Source organism: Onychostoma macrolepis, chromosome 16, assembly GCF_012432095.1.
Source record: "Onychostoma macrolepis isolate SWU-2019 chromosome 16, ASM1243209v1, whole genome shotgun sequence".
Taxonomy (NCBI): domain Eukaryota; kingdom Metazoa; phylum Chordata; class Actinopteri; order Cypriniformes; family Cyprinidae; genus Onychostoma; species Onychostoma macrolepis.
The window spans coordinates 9210996-9230624 of record NC_081170.1 but is presented as its reverse complement, the minus strand read 5'-3'; the positions used below and the strand labels follow the sequence as shown (position 1 = coordinate 9230624).

The 19629-nt window shown below is 36.1% G+C and overlaps 1 protein-coding gene across 4 annotated transcripts in view; it reads right to left on the bottom strand.

Annotated features, from left to right (window-relative positions):
• Positions 1 to 19629, bottom strand: part of rbms3 (RNA binding motif, single stranded interacting protein) — a 164750-nt gene that overhangs the window by 26352 nt on the left and 118769 nt on the right. For all 4 annotated transcript variants that reach the window (XM_058745715.1, XM_058745713.1, XM_058745711.1 and 1 more), the window contains one exon: positions 19242 to 19321. In XM_058745715.1, coding sequence (XP_058601698.1) covers positions 19242 to 19321 — 80 coding nt within the window. The remainder of the gene's footprint in view (positions 1 to 19241; positions 19322 to 19629) is intronic.

The following is a 19629-nucleotide window of genomic DNA, read 5'->3' as shown; positions in this document are numbered from 1 at the left end:
CGGCAGAAAAGATCACAGCTTTTGCGGCAGACTCGAAATGTTTGAGCAAGCAGCTCTCCCTTGCCCTATCTCAAAAACAATGAGTCTGTGTGTGTGTGTATGTTTCAGCTGAGACAGTGGGAAACGCCCTGCATTAAACCCCCTCACAGTTTAGGTCGAACTCTAAAATAACAACCAGCGCCATCATAAAACAGCGAAGCCAAATAACGTTGGGAGTTTTTGTGCTGGTTTTGGAGCGTGCTGGAAAATCCATGCTGATTTTATGAGCAGACTCTGCTTGGCATTAGCTCTGTTTGTTTTGCTAGTCAGGTTGCCCTGAACTCAAAGTGCTGAATCTCACTCATGCGAGGAAAGTTTTGAGCCTTTGTTAAGAATGACTGATTTTTGATTCAGGCCCGGAATGCATCCAGGGAAATCATACTGCACATACACAAAAACAAATACCTCCAGCAACAACCTTACTTGCCATGTGTCTACATCAGACACAATCAGATAAGACAAGCTATTGCGTATATAAATTTAACTCTTCAAACTGTAATTAATACCATTTGTGCTATGAACATAAATGAAACCTGAAATCAAATCATGAGTATTTTTCATGGATTGGAATTTTAACCAGTTTAAAACTCTAATACCCTAATAAATTAATTCTGTATCTCCTTCAAATGCTTTCTGAAGGTTTCTGTCATTTTGCTTACTTTATTTTGATGACTGTGGTGTCTAATACCAAATTACACACAGGTTTATTGTAGACACAGCTGTAGTATTTTGGTGGAAACTATGGTTACTGTGATAAATTTTGGCAAGGGAGGTTTGCAGGCCGGCTTCAAACCTATCAACACAAACAGAAACATATGCACAAGTACACACACACACACACACACACACATACACACACGCACACACACTAGCTGTTAAGGTATCTCAATCTGACACTTTATCACACTTAATGAGCTAAAGCATGACGCTATTCCTTAAACCACCACAGGGCAAACCACAATCACTCACACACTCTCACTCAAACATCTGCAGCGCTGCACATGTCAACGCGCCAATATTTTAATCAGAGTCTCTTTGGAACTTCAAGCACCATTACAGTAAGTGTCCCAACATGATGACATGTGTTTTAAATGTAACGAACTATTGCAGGGAAAATTCATAATTCATTGACTCAGTTTTACATTTTTTCTTTCTCATGGGGCATATATGAATTATTGTTGGGCCACTTCTTATTGCTTTGGGAGTTTTCCCAAAAAAAATCCTTCTCCTTCTCTTAAATCTTGTAGAGCCAAACACAAAAATGAAAGCGTCATTTAAAGAAACACAATATGTTAATAGAACTTGTTTTGTATTGAATTATTCAATTGCATTGTATTTTGATTGTGTGTCCGTAAGTGTTTCCATAACATTTACCCAAGCAGACAGCTCTAACCACATGCATTTCCAAGCTGTTTATTAACTTTGGGTCACGGCACTGCAGATATTCAGTCAAGGAGGGAATGTGAAGGAGGGGAGGAGGGGGTGGTCCGTCAATAAGATAGACATGTGTTTCTAATCCATGGCTGTCGTCCGGCATGCCAACTCCTGCTGGGCTCCCACAGACCTCCAGTTTTCACTGTGGGCGGCAGGCATTCCTGAAGCCACACCCGAGTTTCCCACCCTCAGCCCTACGATGGCCCTCAAGTTCCCAGATTTCTCCGTTACTTCACTCATACCTGCCATCCTTTCATTCCCAATGACCTCAAACAAGCTGTAGCACCCTATTATTAAAATTAAATAAATAAATAAAAAACAAGAAGATGGCTAATCAGTTGAATTCATAAAACTTTAACAATTTAATAATTTATTAATTGAAAATAATAAATAAATAATAAATGATAGTGCTGTCAAACGTTAATCACTGCTAATCGTGATTAATCGCATCCAAAATAAATGTTTTTATTCACATAATATATATATGTGTGTACTGTGTCTATTTATTATGTATATAAATAGATGCACATGCATGTATATATTTAAGAAAAATATGTTGTTTATATGTTAAATATATTTATATATAATATAAATTATATGAATATAAATATATACATGTAAATACATGTAAATATTTTCTAAATATATACTTTGTGTTTGTATTTAAATATACATAATAAATATACACAGTACACATATTACGTAAACAAAAACCTTTATTTTGGATTTGATTAATCACAATTAATGGTTTGACAGTACTAAATAATAATAAAAATAAATAATAAGAGTCCTAGGTATTTAATTTAATTTAATTTTTCTGGATTTTGTGTTTTATATTTAATACAAAATTGCTATCAAAATAGTAATCAAATAAATTGATAAAATGTTTATTTAATTTATCTATTAAAATGTAATCAAATGAAATATGAATAACCCCTTCCATTTTTTGGAAAACAAAATGGTTCAAAACAAAGGTTTACTTAACCTCTGTTTTGAGGTTTATTCAAAACATGGATGAAAAACTGAATTGAAAAATTCAAAAATCGATGAAAAATTGTGTGATATTCACAATGTATACTGTGTAATATATTCCTAAAGAAATAATAATTCTAATTATTTTTAAACTACTGTATTGTTACTTTACATTACTTTGAGAAGTGCATTGTACTGTATAATAGTAGTATATATATATACATTTTATTTTTTTTTAAAATAATTTTATGTTAAATCAAAATTTTATTTTGGTGGGTTGTAGTGAAGACCTTTGAGTTTCTAGGCGTATATATGATAATAGTCTTTATCAAATTAAATGGTGAAATGCTCATAAGGTGAACTCTCAGAGTAGTTCTAGAAATTAAGTACTCATGTACTCTCACTCATAGTGAGACAGCAGATACTGAAAACACCATGATTTTCATGTAGTGTAGTAGACAAAGCTTTTATAAATTTCGTGATTACCATTTCCCATCGTGGAAATCATACAGCCCTACAGCTGAGATGCACCAAAACTAACCGCATTTGTGTTGGTCAAGGTTTTCTTACTCTTTACTGATTGGTTTGACACAGAGGGCCTTGAAAACAACATGTGTGCATGTGCAACACATGGAAGTCCCTGTTCTAGAACACGCAGAGAGGAAAGAAAGAATGGTGTTTACCAACAGGAAGAGCACTGTTTGCCCTGGAACGGTGTGCACTGAGTGGGTAGGAGGAGCGTGTGACCCTGACAAAGCTGGTGTCTACACATCGCCCACGCTCTAATAGCAGCCTACCGCACAGATCCGTTACGCTGCCAGTTTGGCACAGTGGCTTTCAGGTCCAGGAACGACGGTGTACTCTGGTTTCACATTTAGCCACCGCTGTATGATACATACAGAGAGAAAACCGAGAAAAACACAGCCCACAGTTGAGCGCTGCTGTGAGGTGAGCCCACACACGCTCGGTGAGACATGAGAATTCACTGAATGCAACAACACCACAACCCTGGTATTATACATGTGGGGCGTTTGTTTGCGAGATGGGAAGCCCGGCCTTTCCATGAAGCCACGGGCGCCGAGCCTTATCCTGGAGTTTTACACACAGAAAATCTCCAGCATTATACAATACAGAGCTCCTACATTAAGAAGCCTCCCAAATACGTCATTTCAATTCCCCGTAGAAAACTTGCCCGCTGTGCAGAGACACACATTCATGGTAGAAGAAGGTTTGAGCACAGGATGAAATTTTGGCTCCTCATTGCTCACTCACCTCCAACCAACTTAATAATTTTTCAAACAAAACAGACATGGAAAGAAACAATTCATTTATGTTTAAGACACATGCTACACTGTAAAAAAATATTTGTAATTCTAAAGCAAAAAGAATGTAAAAATACTAAAGTGAAAACATGCAAATTGGTTAACTGTAAGAAAAAAATCTATATTACTAGACGTAACAAAACAATACATGAAATTTCATTGTGAAATACTGTCAAAATTATGTAACACATCATGAATTTAAAATGATCTTATAATTTATGGTGATTTTTTTATGTTTTTGGAAGAAGTATCTTATGCTCACCAAAGCTGCATTTATTTGGTCAAAAATACAGTAAAAAGAGTAATATTGTGAAACATCATTTTTTACAATTTAAAATGACTATTTACTGCATTGATGTGTTTTAAAATGAAATGTATCCCTATACAGGCAAAGCTGAATCCTCAGCAGCCATGACTTCAGTCTTCAGTGTCACATGATCCTTCAGAAATCATTCTAATATGCTGAGTTGGTGCCCAGGAAACATTTAAAATCTTGTTAATATTTTTGCACAAACCATGATCCAAGGTTCTATGATGAACAGAATGTTCAAAAGAACAGCATTTACTTAAAATAGAAATCTTTTGTAATATTAGAAATATCTTTAAAAAGAATACATAATAGGACACTTGAGGACCTTGACAGTGCAATTTACTATGCAGTCAATGGGACAGTCACAAGCCTCCCGGTTTTCATCTAAAATATCTTAAATTGTGTTCCGAAGATGAACGAAGCTTTTACGGGTTTGGAACGACATGGGGGTACGTGATAAATGACAAAATTTCCATTTTGGGGTGGAGTATCCCTTTAAGACAGCCTGCAGTATTTTCTAACAGGTTACAAATGCAATGCATGCATTCTTTTCAACCTTCATGCTAATACTAATAGTAATGACAACAAATAAAGTGTGAAACAACCGCTTCCCAGTGTGATGCCCTGATCTTGGATCAGTGCTGGGAGAGCAGTTTACTCTGAGCACTGGTTTGTTTGTTTGGGCTAAAGCAGGTAAATATCACTGGCCTGTTTGACATCTCCCCTCAGTGGAAAGAGAACAGGAGGAAAGAGACAATTCAGGGAGACAGACAGCGAGAGAGAGACGTGCACTGAGTAGAATACAAACATTGCATAATCAGCTTAGCCTCCCCACTTCCTGCCTTTTAATGGGCCTGTCTGACTTTGGTTTGGTGGATGCTGCTCTGCAAGCCCGTCCTGAGAGCAGGTTACTGGAGAGAGAGGGAGACAGACTATTGTCTCGGTTCTCTAATAAAACATTGCAGAATGCAAGGTCAGGAGCCAGTTCACTGCATGCTCGTTTAAAGGTTGAAGTTCATGTTTCATTTAGAAGGAATGTACTCGCCGCATGAAAACAGAAAATAACATTAAGTTGTCTCTCTGTGAGGTGAATTCACTAAGCAGTTGCATCACTTTTGTAAAAATAACCACTCGCAATCCAGTTTAAGCAGGGACAGTCTGCATCATATATATTTAAATTATATAATTGCCTTTTTTTTTTTTTTAGCGGAAACACTTTCTATGCAAATGATATCCCAATGGACAGATACTGTAGATAGAGTTTGTAATGTTTTATTTTAATATAATATGTTTTGAGTCTTTTATGCTTACTATGGCTGCAATTATTTGATCAAAAATACAGTAAAAACAGTAATATTGTTAAATATGTTTTTTTATTTGAATATATTTTAAATGTAATTTATTTCTGTGATGGCAAAATTTTCAGCATCGTTACTCCAGACATTCTGATTCTGATTTGGTGCTGAAGAAACATTTCTTATTATCATTAATGCTGAAAAGAGCTGTGCTGCATAATATTTTTTGTTGAAACTGTGCTTTTTTATCAGAATCTTTTGATGAATAGACAGTTCAAAAGAACAGCATTTATTAGTAACAGAAATCTTTTGTAACATTACAAATGTCTCGTTGACACTTTTTATTAACTAAAAACTAAAAGCGAAAATTTTCCTGCATGCATTTTACCATTTCGGGTTTATTTATATCTAGTTTTTCTGTGCTCACGCGAAAGTGTCTCATGTGCATGTAAAAGTGTTTTGCAAACGTCTCAGGGGTTTTTTAGACTTCAGACGCGCTGCAAAATTAGGCTCGTAATAGATTTATTCACAAAAGTCAGCACTATTTGCCTCCCGCAATTAACTATTAGCACTTGGAAAGCAGGTGGTACACAGAACTTAGTTGAAAAAAGATGCTTATGTAGCAGTAATTTATCGTATGATACATACAGACAACGCATGCAGATAACCGACTCCCCCGTGTTTGCTGGTTAAAAACGCAGGAAAATGTTTCCCTCATTTGAGGTAATTGAAAAGCATTTGCTTGCGTTTCTGCCCGTGTGTGTGCGTATGAAATCAAATCTGTCTGATTTGGATATGCATGACTCATCCCAGCAGCCCTAATGAATGCTTGATAAAGAAGAAGAAGGAAAAAAATACATGCAATATTGCTTCCTAATGGGCTCTCCGCTGAAATCACTAGCCCACCGTGGGGCTGACTGCTGTCCTCTCTCGGGTCAGAGGCAGACAGAGCTATTAGAGAACGCCCCAGATCAGATAGATTTCACTGAAAGATCATTTCTCCCCCTCATTAGAATTCTATCTTGTGTAAATGCGATTATCTGGGCCCGGCTTTGTTTGTGTCAGAACAGCGCTAAATCAATCACGACACCGTCGAGGACGAACAAAGCACGAATAAATCAAAATATAATGCGGTTTAGAAAATTTGGTTTGGGGAATTCTCCAGATAGCACTGGTGTGAAATGACAGAGGCTCGGCACACTTGCCACAGTTTGAAGACCCGCTGGGCATGTCACCTTATTTTACTGATGATATTAGCTTCAGATTTATTGATTTGTTAAGAACTGGGCATTCGATTTGGTATTCACATTGGCACACGGCTCTTTGACTGATGGTCAAGCTGTTCACATGTTGATATCACGCTCAAAAGCTTCATCCAAACTGAACGCATGGAAGCCAAATGCAGGTAATCTGATGCTAATTCTACTGTCACTTCGTATCTTGATAAAAGTCAATTGTTTATTTAGTCAGCGTCTAACTTGTATTAACCAAGAACATTCCTTTTTTTCTGACTACACGTATGTGCATATTTTCATGCAATTCATGAAAATGCAAACGTGAATAATCCTTTCACATGCAAGTAAGTGTAAAAATATGAATAATTTTAAGTCTGTTAAGCCATAAGAAACAAGCCAAGACCTTTATAGCAGCTCCACTGAAGATATTATGTTCACACCTCAACCACTAACACATATTCAAGCTGTTTTCCAAAACACCTGATCCCTTTACCACACCTGCGCTTGGAGACCCGGTTACCAGGTGCACACGTGTGCATGTGTATGTGTGTGAGAGAGAACAGAATCATTTTCCACATGGATCTAATGTCAGCCACATAACCATGATTGATTGTGAGTCGTGGGTCAAAGGGCAAAACTGGGCCAAACAGGGCATAAATGTGTTTTACAAGTGCAAAATTAATATGAATAATTTAAGATTTCTAGGTCACTAATCAAACAAGAAAATTTGTGACACTGATCATGTGCATTTATTTGCTTTATTTATATGCTGACAATATAATTGTCATAAAGAAAATATAGAAATAAATAGGGCTGCAGGATTATGAAAAAAATAAAACAATTATTTCTCTTGATAATGTAATGATGAGTGATTTTTAATTTTGATTAATAGAATTAAAAACTTAATTTATGATTAAAAAGATTAAGATTAAAAACTTAATTTATGTGGAAAGCATGTCTGATTTTATATGTAGGCGAAATATTCACATTTTAAGTGAATGTTTTGCTGTTTTACACATCAATAAATCCAGACAGTGCCTAAAGAGTCAACTTCTCCCTGGCCCTCTTAGCAGAATAAAAAAACCTGTTATCAGATTCTGAATAAATTATACACCGAAAGTGAGCAAAGCGTCAATAACAGAATGCTCCCATCTTGCTATGATCAATAAAGCTGTCAATGCAAGTTTACACAGTATCATGAGACCTGCAGTTCAGCACGAGCTCACTGAATATCAAATCACTGCGGCCATAATCATACTTTTTTACTCCATTAATTGTGCAGCTCAAATGTATATGAAGAAATGTGAATTATTTACTATGTCACACTGTTAGACATTTCTGTACTTTCTACAGTTATTTACTGTATATCACCCAGTACAATACTGCAACTCCCTTTACAGTAAATAACTGTAATACCCTTTGCATCATGGGAATTTTCTGTGACGTCAGACCCCAAATACAGAGACTTATTTTTTTAAATTGCTGTATACTACTGTATTTGCCGTAACGGACTCTTTGGCGCCATTTTATTGAGGTTGTTTTATTTTCCTTATTTCTTACATTTGGATTGACACGATTTGCTGTACACCGTATCTACAACGCCGCAACAGCTTGGGACTGACTACACTGGACGTGTTACATCGCTTTAAAGATTGGAAAAATCCATTTGTACTTCGTGTCAGAAACAGCGCGAGCGCTTGGAGTACTACTACGTCAGAAATATACCGGGGCATCACTTTATTGTCCGCATCCACTGTAGATAGTATATACAATGGGTTCTATACTGTCCTTCATCGAGTTGCGCTGCATCGCGCCACTCACGTCTGAGGAAGACACGGATCCAACGTGGCAGCGCCGCGGGTTTTTCCCGGGGATGAACCCGCGAGAGTGGAAGAGGTCCGGAGGACATCTGCGCTGTGTGTTGATGCGCCTTACGAGAGAATCAAGGTAAAAATATATGCATGTTTGTCTGTGTGTTTGTGTCAGATTTTTGCACACCAGTTTTAACCTAGTAATATTTACCCGTCAACATGGCCGTAACAAATTTTACTATGGTAAACTGTGCTGTCGTTTTAAAATGACTTTTGTCAGCTTACTGAATTGAGTTACTGAATTAAAATGATTTTTAACGAGCAACGCTTATCTTAACATTAGGTTAGCTAATGTGAAATCTAGTTCAGGTGTTAGTAGTTAATGTTGGCCAGTAGCCTATTGAGAAAATAAAATCGTATGTTAGCTAGGTTAAACAAGTTTTATGGCTCGCTGCCTTTCTAGTTTTAGAATTAGTTTGTTATAGTTTTTAATGGAATGTAAGATTTACTGCATTTTTTTGTATTTGTGTCTTAAAGGCAACTGCAATGAAGCATCAAGACATGAGCATGCCAGCCACCCTGAGACTGATAATTCATGTTAAGAGAACAACTATGGTTTTGAGAGGTTTGTGTATATTATGAGGTTTGCCTTTTAAAAGTGTGTCATTTCTACTTCTTGTTTTTCAGAGAAGACATTTCTGTCACTAACAAAGTGGATGGTGAGCAAAGGTGGTGGCCATGTTTTGGAGCAGCACCTGGGTTTTGCAGATGGCTATGTATTCTTTGGCTGCTTGTCTTTTTTCCCCATTATATTTCTGTTGCCTAAAGATTCTTTGTGAGGATAAATCCAGAGGATACAACATAATGCACTGCAAAATGTCCCAAGACAGGAGAAATGGTGAAGATGCACTGTTCCAGCATTGGAAGTATGTATTTTTAAGTGTTATACATGCAATGTTTTAAATAAAGCATTTGATATTTTGTAATTATTGTGTCTGTTTTAATTAAATGCCGGTAGTACCTAAGTAGAGTAAAAATCAAATTAATTATATATAAAAATGATAAAATCCAATGAAATCTATATTAAAATGAATGAATTACAGTAGTATACTGATGAATTGGATTTTTTTACAGTAATTTACTGTAAAACTACAGATTGCAACTGTAAATCATACAGTTTGCTACTGTAAATCTTAATTACAGTAACTTACTGGCAACAGTGTTGCAGTGTTACTGTAAAAAAACTTTGAAATGTCTAATAGTGCAGCTCAAGTTTAGGACCCAGTGTTCTTTCCTCTTTCTCAAAAACATGACAAAGATTTAAATGCACATGCTGACATCATGAGACACTGAAGGAATCATGAGAGCCTGTAGCATTTCCTGTATCCGAGGTTACGGGCATCATGTTTGTATGTTTACGAGCATTGTAAAAGCCATCCATCTGACTTAATGTTCAGCTCTGCAGAGCAGGCCTCAACGCAGAGAGTGTGGAGTTTTCACACTGCCCTCCACCACATTAACCACTGCCATTCTCTCTAAAGACTACAGTCGAATCAAAACACCTTTTGTACACTAAGGCCGCGTTTACACTTGGCATTAACATGCGATCACCGCAATCCGATCAAGCAGACCAGTACTTACATCATCAGTCAACCAGAACACGGCGCATTTACACTTGGCAACATCAGCTGACTTCTCTATCTAGATAACCGATCGGATCTGTCTTTCCAACGCAATATTTAAATAAGTCTGCAGAGAATGGCCAAAGTCACCCTGAAGTGGTGGGTTTTCTTTTGAAAAGCATTTTCAATCGCGGGACATTTTACAAATCAAAGATAAATGTACGAATCTCATTAGTGCTCCAGCGTTTTGCGTGATGTCAACCTGCGAATGCACACACGATGGCTGGATTGCGTTTACATTACACTGAGATCCGATCACTCGACTACCTCTGGAGCAGGACACGCTGATTGGATAACGTTCCGATCAGAAGCGTGTTTACACTTGTCTTTTCAATGTGTATGTGGACAACATCCGGATACAGGTCGCATGTTAATGCCAAGTGTAAACGCAGCCTAAGATGCTTGTTGCGTCCCTGCAGAGAAAAATAGACAGGTTCATGCTTATTCAAAGGTTATGGGAAAAGGAAAAAAAAAGACTGAGTGAGTTTTGTGGAAGTGAAGAGCAGAGAACTGGAAATGGAGCAGTTTTAGAAAATGACGTGGACAAATGCAGGGAGTTTTTGGGAAAATGCGAGAGACAAGAAATGACACATTTACAGTTTTAGTAGAAAATATGAGAGCTGCTTGCTTGTAAAGAATTCACCACCAGTGTTGATTGGGTTTTGCTAGGTTTTGCAGTTACTAGGGTGTAAGTAATGTAAGTCTGTGAGATTTTTCCCACCAATTTTAATCAAAATTATCTTAAAATATGGTGACAAAAATGTTTCTTGATGTTTTAGTTACTGATAAATTAAATATTCAAGGAACCATATAAATATAAAGGCATAATTCAAATGATCCCTAAATGGTTTGGCACAACAATCTGTACAATTATGTACATTTACAGTAAATTACACTACTGTTAAAATTATATCCATTTCAGATTAATGCTGCTCTTGTTGAACTTTCTATTCATCAAAGAATCATGGTTTCCACAAAAAACAAAACAAAAAAAAACCTACAACACTGATAATAATAAGAAATGTTTCTTGAGCTGCAAATCAGCATATTAGAATGATTTCTGAAGGATCATGTGACACTGAAGTCTGGAGTAACGATGCTGAAAATTCAGCTTTGCCATCACAGGAATAAATTATATTTTAACGTATATGCAAAGAGAAAACAGTTAATTTAATTATTTCACAATATTACAATATACTACTATTTATTTATTGGATCAAGTAAATGCAGCTTTGGTGAGCATAATATATTTCTTTCAAAAACATTTTAAAAAATTCTTCAAACATTTGAATTGTATTGTATTTTTTAAGTATACATAATTAAATAATTCTAAAAATGAAAATGAAAAAGCTAAATATAGAACAAGTTTTTATTATAAAATTAAATAAAGGATTAATGAAATAATATTTTATTAAAATCCTTAATTATTAGCCTTTATTGAAAAGATCATTTTGTGATTGAGAGTGTAACCATATTTTGAGAATTATCCAACATAAAGAATGAACAAAATAATAGCAATGCATGTCTTTGCAAATGGCACTAAATATAGAGAGTGAGAGAACACATACACTAAAAGAGGAGAAAGAAAGGAGACAGAGAGAAAGAGGCACACAGAGAATGTGAGAGAACGATATGCGCCAGCGCCCATTATGTTCGCCAGTAAGTCCAGAGAAAATAAACAGCTTCATTAGCACGTCCTTTATAGAATTTCTCCCTCTCTCTCTCCCACACATAGCGTGTGAGAGCCTTGTCTGAAGCACAACCTATCCAAACATAAGACGTCAGTCAAAAGCCAGCTCAGCGCTCATTAATACATCAGAATGTTCCAGATCCCTCCACACCTCAGCGCCGGCCCGCCAAAGCCTTACCTGAGACCCCTCCAGTATGACCTCACCACTGGAACACAAACACAGCAAGAACTGAGCCCAAAACAGTCCAAAAATAACATGTCACACCAGATCATCAGATTACTGGCAGATTCATCTTGAAATGGTGGGAGTGATAGCTTACATTTCATTTCGATGGTGTAGTTTTATTATTATTTTTACAGTAAACAGACAGACAGAGCGCTTTGTAATAGATTAAGGATACGTTCAAACTGTGGAACAATATGGTTCCACAATGGTTTGGCTCCTGCTGGTAGATGTCGTAACTACACCATCTGGCTGCAAAAGAACATCTTCAAAAAAAAATTAAAAAATACAATAAAAATTAAAATATATAAAAAAAAATATATTTTTTAAAATAAATATATTTTAAATTGTTTATTTATTTATTTATTCCGAATATTTAACTAGGCCTCTCCGCTGACACACATGGCCCATTCAACTCTGCAAGCAAACAAATCCTCAGAGTGTGTATCACTCCGTGGCAGCTTGATTTCCCAGTCTCACAGGCATTAGCGAGTCGAGTGGAACCAAATTTGATGGGTCACCCCAATGTCGCACACACACACACATACACACTCACATGAATACACACATCAGCCTGGCCTCTCACACACTGACAGGCCCTATAATTTAGCCTTTCCTTCCATCAGCACAGACAGTGGGGTGTAAGTACTTTATCTCTCACAGTCTCACTGTCAGTGGGCTTGTAAGTACTTCAGTACAGGCCCACTTTTCCCTCAGTCTCAGTTAACACACACACACACACACATACACACACACACACACACCCACACAAACACACACAGCAATTTAACAAGTCACTTTACTGATCAGTCTGTGTGAAAACATACACACGACCCTGCCCAACGATCTGTCTGCCTTTTCCAGGATTTTCAAAAAAGTACTTTTTTGGCATGCCTGAATAAAAAAAAAAATAATAAAAAAAAATAAAAAAAATAATAAAATAAAATAAAATAAATAATAATAATAATAAAAAAAAATAAAAAAAAATAAAAAAAACAGGAAATTAATTAAAAAGCAAAATACTAAAAATTATTAAATAATAATAATAATTATAATTTTGCTACAAAATAACATTTTATTCAATTTTAACTACAGGGCAAAAATTTCTTACATAAGATGTATTGCTTGTTATATTCCTCATTTGTAAGTCACTTTGCATAAAAGCATCTGCTAAATAAATAAATGTAAATGTATTTTTTATTTAAATAAATAATAATAAAAAATTTCCTTTTGAAACAAATATAGAACTGGTGAAAAATTTACTATTCTACACTGAAATATTACTGACATACAGTATAAGTTGCTTCTATATTTATATTGTCACAATACACAGCTGCTTTTGAACAGCCATCAACTGAAAAAAAAGAGAGAAAAAAAAGTAAAAAAAGAAACAGCTTTTTGGAGCAAGATTGTGTAGTTACGGCATCTACCAGCAGGGGCTCACAGGGCCAAACTAACCAGTCAGACCTTGACCCCTTGTTACATATACCCATTCCACTTTCAATTAGTTATTTTTCAGTTTTGTGTAGAGTAGTGCTTCTTTCTTGTGTCACAATAAATAAGAAATATGACTATATCTAAACCTTCTTCTCTTTACTTTCAATTACCATCAGCTAAAACGTTCCAGAATGAATGCATATGTGTGTGTGTGTGTGTAGTGTTATGGCACCACATCCGTGTCTCGATTCCCAAACCCACACCATTAATACTTCCCTCAGGCCACTTTGCTCATGAATAGGGTGAGACGGAGAGAAGAAGGGAGGGAGAAAAAAAGAAACGGATTAAGGTCGAGATCAGGATGCCGGCCAAATTGCCTGAAACACACTCCAAGATCTGACAGAGCCCACAGGCTTGAGCTGGGTGTGTAGAAAAGATCAGCAGAACGGAAGGAGCACTGGACGTCCCATGACAGGGAGCTCGTGCGTGATGGAGGGGTCAAGGCGTTACACGGTCGTCATCATTATCTACTCCAGCATCAGCATGTTGCCTAAGAGCCTGTATAATTATGAGAGCATGCAGGCCTGATGGCCCCGTCGTGGCCTGTTAGAAAAGCCTGAGTAAGCTGGATCAGGACAACACGCGAGCAAACACACACCTACAGCAGATGCAGACAAGAGGAGAACGACAGAGCAAGTGATAGCAAGTGCTTTATGAAAGTCATAAGGGTTTGGAACAACATAAGGGTGAGTAAATGATGAAAGAGCTTTTGTTTTAGGGTGAACTGTCCCTTTAAGAGACAAACAAGGAAGTTCTTTTCTTTCTTTTTGCTATAGAATAAAATACGTGCATAGAAATTTCAACAATCAATCTGTGTAAAAAGAAGAATAGGTGCGATGCAGGTGCGTAACGCTTTTCTGTAAAAGCATACAGCAGATTTGATCTCTTTTGTATCTGATGTTTTAATAACGCTACACTTGTTTGAGACAATCTTTAGTTCACAGCAAGTTTCGAGAGGAACCACTTGTGAAAAACACAGTTATTCCACAGGCTTGTATGATCCACTTACTACATAGTAAGTACAGAGAGAGAGAACGCTAGAAAAATGGAAAAGAGGAGGGGAGGGAGAGAAAATCGATGAGGCGCTATTTTTGAGTTTTAAACCTGGATATCAATACATGCATGGCTCCTTTTCAAGGCTGAATGCATTATCAGACGGCTCCCTAAAACTGTAGCAATATTCCTGACTTTAGAGAGCACAATATCACCTCATTCTCACTCTCTGCCTTTCATTTCTCAGAAGAAGCTTTTTCTTTTTCAAAATGGCTTTTTAAAGGGATATTTCACCCAAATTTTAGTCAATTTACTCTCACTTGTGTTGCTCCAAACCTGTATGCCTTTCATGGAACACAAGACAAAAGACAAAAAAGCACCATAAAAGCATTATAAAATGGTCTACATGACTTGTACACTATATTTTAAGTCTTATAGAGCCATAAGATTGTTTTATGTTGGAAAAACAATTCAATTTAAAGAAATAGTTATAGTTAAAGGAAAATTTTCATAATTTCCTCACCCTTATGTCGTTCCAAACCTGTATAAGTTTCTTTCTTATGTTGAACACAAAAGAAGATATTTTGAAGAACCAAACAGTTGTTGGTCCCTGTTGACTTCGAACGAAGCTTTTACGGGTTTGGAATGACATGAGGGTGAGTAAATGATGACAAAATGTTCATTTTGGATGAACTATCCCTTTACAGGGACACTCCAGCCCAAAATGAAAATTTTGTCATTAATCACTTACCCCCATGTCGTTCCAAACCTGTAAAAGCTTAGTTCGTCTTCGGAACACAATTTGAGATATTTTAGATGAAAACCGGGAGGCTTGTGACTGTCCCATTGACTGCATAGTAAATTGCACTGTCAAGGTCCATAAAAGTATGAAAGATGTTGTCAAAACAGTCCATCTGCCATCAGACGTGCAATCTGAATTTTATGATGCGACGAGAACACTTTTTGTGCGCAAAAAAAACAAAATATCGACTTTATTCAACCTATTCTGCTCCTCTGCAACACTTCCTGCAAGCGCGTTCATGAGTTCACTAGCAGAGCACGACGCAAGCACGCCTCAGATGACACAGCACGTAAATGCCGTTTACGGTGTACGCTGGCCTCAACGTCAGTAGGTCACGGCGTTTACGTTTACGACAGTCACAAGCCTCCCGGTTTTCATCTAAAATATCTTCAATTGTGTTCTGAAGACGAACGAAGCTCTTACGGGTTTTTTGTAACGACATGGGGGTAAGTGATTAATGACAAAATTTTCATTTTGGGGTGCAGTATGCAGTAAGGGGCATAGCGATATCTAATGTAATTTGTGATTGAGTCATTCTTTTGAGTAGAATCTTTTTGAAGCATTGATTGATTGTCTGAGTCATTCTTGACTTCAACGTAGTCTTCTGAATTTCTTCTTTTGTGTTTCAAGGAAGAAAGTAAGTCATATGAGTTTTATTAGTAAGCAATGACTGTATTTTCATTTTTGAGTAAATCGTTTCCTCAAGCATCAATCTGTAATTTGTTTATCCATACTGACAGCAAAAATGCCATGTCTGACATTTTTGAAAGAAAGAAATATTTTTATTCAATCAAATTCAATTCAATTACGTGACCAGAAAAGTGACATTTGTAATATTACAAAATATTTCTATTTTAAATAAATGCTGCTCTTTTGAACTTTCTAAGAATACTGAAAAAGTCCACAAAAATATTAAGCAGCACATCTGTTTTTAAAATTGATAATAATAAGCAATAAATCATATAGAAAAAAAAGATTCCTGAAGGATCATGTGACACTAAAAAACTGAAGTAATGGCTGCTGAAAATTCAGCTTTGCACCTCAGGAATAAATTTCATTTTAAAATATATTCAAATAGAAAACAGTTATCTTAAATTGTAATAATATTTCACAATATTACTGTTTTGATCAAATAAATGCAGAAAAGACTTTTTTCAAAAACATAAAAAAATCTTACTGACCCCAAACTTTTAAACAGTGGTTTATATTAATATAACATACATTATTTTATATTTTATGTAGACCAATGAGATTTCGGTGTGGATGAGGCCAGAAAAACGCTTCAGAAATAGAAATGCTCATTGCTTGTCGCAGTCGCAGCTGGTTAGTAGCAACAACTCAGATTTACATGGAAGACATTTTTATCACTTGTCGCTTTATCATGTCGCACCGGGTTAAGACACAGTGCAAAGGTAATAACAAAACTGAGTTGTCCAGGAGTCTGTTAGTACCGAGAAAAGAGAGAGTGAGACTTTAAAAGAGAGAGAGAGAGGGGTAAGATGAAGTCATCCATCATCCCTCTGTCTCTGGTTCTGACACCGAGCCGCACGCTACACCCCACAAATCACACAGCAACTGCCAGAGTTGCAGGCTGCCCTCTCCAATCTCTCTCTTCCTATTCTCTCTCTCTGTCTTGTCAGTTGCTTTTACACCCCCCCAACCTCTGCCTATGCCTCCCTCAAACAGAAAACAGACACACACACACACCTACTGCATCCAACAGGAATCGCATATTCTCTCTTTCTCATCCACCCTAACCTCTCCAGCTCGGTTTCTGTTGCCTTTACTCACCTTTTCTCTCTCTAAGGGAAACAAGAAAGCTCCGCAACGGCAAGGAATGAACACCAAGCACATTACTGAGGAAAATACCCTGAGCTTTGCAAAACTACATTATTAAATAACACTGTTTACACATTTGGGTGTGCGTCTGTCGTTGTTAAAGCCGACAGAATTACTTTCTTAATAAATGTCTCTGGTCTTTTTAAGCATGATTGCTGAGTGTTTGTTACTTTAAAGGAATATTCTGAGTTCAATACTAGTTAAGCTCAATCAGCATAATGCTGATGACCATGGGAAGTCATTTTGAATTATTTCCAGCCATTTTCTTTAAAATAAGCCAAAATGGAATTACAGTCTTTACAGGCACTTACAGTGGAAGTGAATGGACCAATTTTTGGGGATATAAAGCAGAAATGTGAAGGTTTTAGTTTTATAAAAGCACTTATATTAATTAATCTGCTAAAACTTGAATTATGTGAGTTGTTTAAATAATTTTTACATTCGTTTTATTGTTTACGACATTATGTTTTAACAAAGTTGGATTGGATTGAAATGGTTTGGTAAACAATTTTTTCACCTTAAAATCATGTAAACATTCATATGGTTTATGTCTTGTGGCTATACTTATATTGTTATATTGTATATTATATCACTTACACTGCCATTCAAAAGTTTGGGATCAGTAAGATTTTTTATGTTTTTTAAAGAAGTTTCTTATGCTAATCAAGACTGTATCTATTTGATAATACAGAAAAAAACTGTAATTTTGTGAAATATTATTGCAATTTAAAATAACAGTTTTCTATTTGAATATACTTTACAATATAATTTATTCTTGTGAAGCAAAGCTGAATTTTCAGCATCATAACGCTACATTATTTTTCATTTTTTATTCATCAAAGAATCAAAGTAAAAAGTATCACAGGTTCCAAAAAAATATTAAGCAGCACAACAGTTTCAACACTGATAATAAATCAGCATATAAGAATGATTTCTGAAGGATCATGTGACACTGAAGACTGGAGTAATGGCTGCTGAAAATTCAGCGCTGCATCACAAAAATAAATTAGATTTTAAAGTATATTAAAATAGGAAACCAATATTAGAAACTGCAATGATATTTTACAATATTACCGTTTTTTTTTTTTCTCAAATAAATTCAGCCTTGCTGAGCACAGACTCCATTAAAAAAACATTAAAAATCTTTATATTGCAATTTAAGCAGTTTATATTGTAATTTAAGATTTTTACTTTTTTAAGAAAAGGAGAGACAAGTGGAACTTTATTTTTGTTGTAATCAGCAATATGTCACATATGCCCTAATTTAAGATTATAATCGTAATTTTACTTTAAAGAAAAATCTATCAGCAAAATCTAATAACACATTTGGCCTTTGAAATGATTTTGGAACAAGGCCAAAAAATAATGCCAACCAATAATATCACAACCCACTTTTTCCAATCCAATTTAATGCGTATAGATAAAATCAAGTCCCGCCCTACATCTTATCTCACTAATATTCCATTTCGCTCAGAAATACATCACGTAATGTAAGTTAAATGCGTTCTAAATGCTGTCTTCAGTATAAATGTTTGTCTCTAGTATATGCAGTACATTCTGCTGCCCTCTGGGAACTGTTTTCCTCAGGCACACCAGGCTTAAATTAAACCTTAATCAACCTATAAATCAGATCCTGTCATATGAAGCTGATGAGCAGAGCGACTCAAAGTGGGGGGACGTGTGCTTCCTCACAAGACAGCTTTGGATCACACTGAGCTTGGGGGTTTAGTATATATATCTAAATCTTGACATAGTGAGCGATACAGGTGTAATTTTGATGTCAAAATCAGCAAATCAGAGCATATTTAATATTTAAAAGGACAGTTGATAAAAAAGGAGATTTCTGTCATCATTTACTCACAAAAACATGGCTTTGGAACAACACTAGGGTGAGTAAGTGATGACAGAACTGTCATTTTTGGCTGAACTATTCCTTTAATATACAGCTATATGGAGAGGGACTTCATAGCAATGAGATTTTACTGTGGACAGAGCTGTGAAAATAGACAACAAAATGTCAAGTTGATTGTCACTTTATCGCTTTGCACCTGGTTAGGACGCAATATTGTTAGAACACACTGTGTTGTTGACACTTGCCTGGTACCCCTGGTGGGGTTTTGAGGAACTTTCCGTTGAAATGTTGAATCACCACGTCACATTTCTCGGTGGACTCCATTCTGTGACAGAAAGAGAAGCGAAGAGAAACACACAGCATGAGGCAATCAGAATTAAAGTCATCGGTCATGACTGTAGTGAAAACACATTGCAAACTGAACACATCTAGCTTTTTAAAACGTTACTTTATGGCCGTTTCTTCTAACATTTTTGGCCCTGTGGACTTGTAGAAAATGAACTCTATTAAAACACACTTTTCATACTTTCACTAGTTTAATTGGTCTACTAACAATGTCCAACAGTGGATATACATTCATCACAGCCTCAACAAATGCAATTTCCACCATATTTAAAATAATGTGTTTTAATT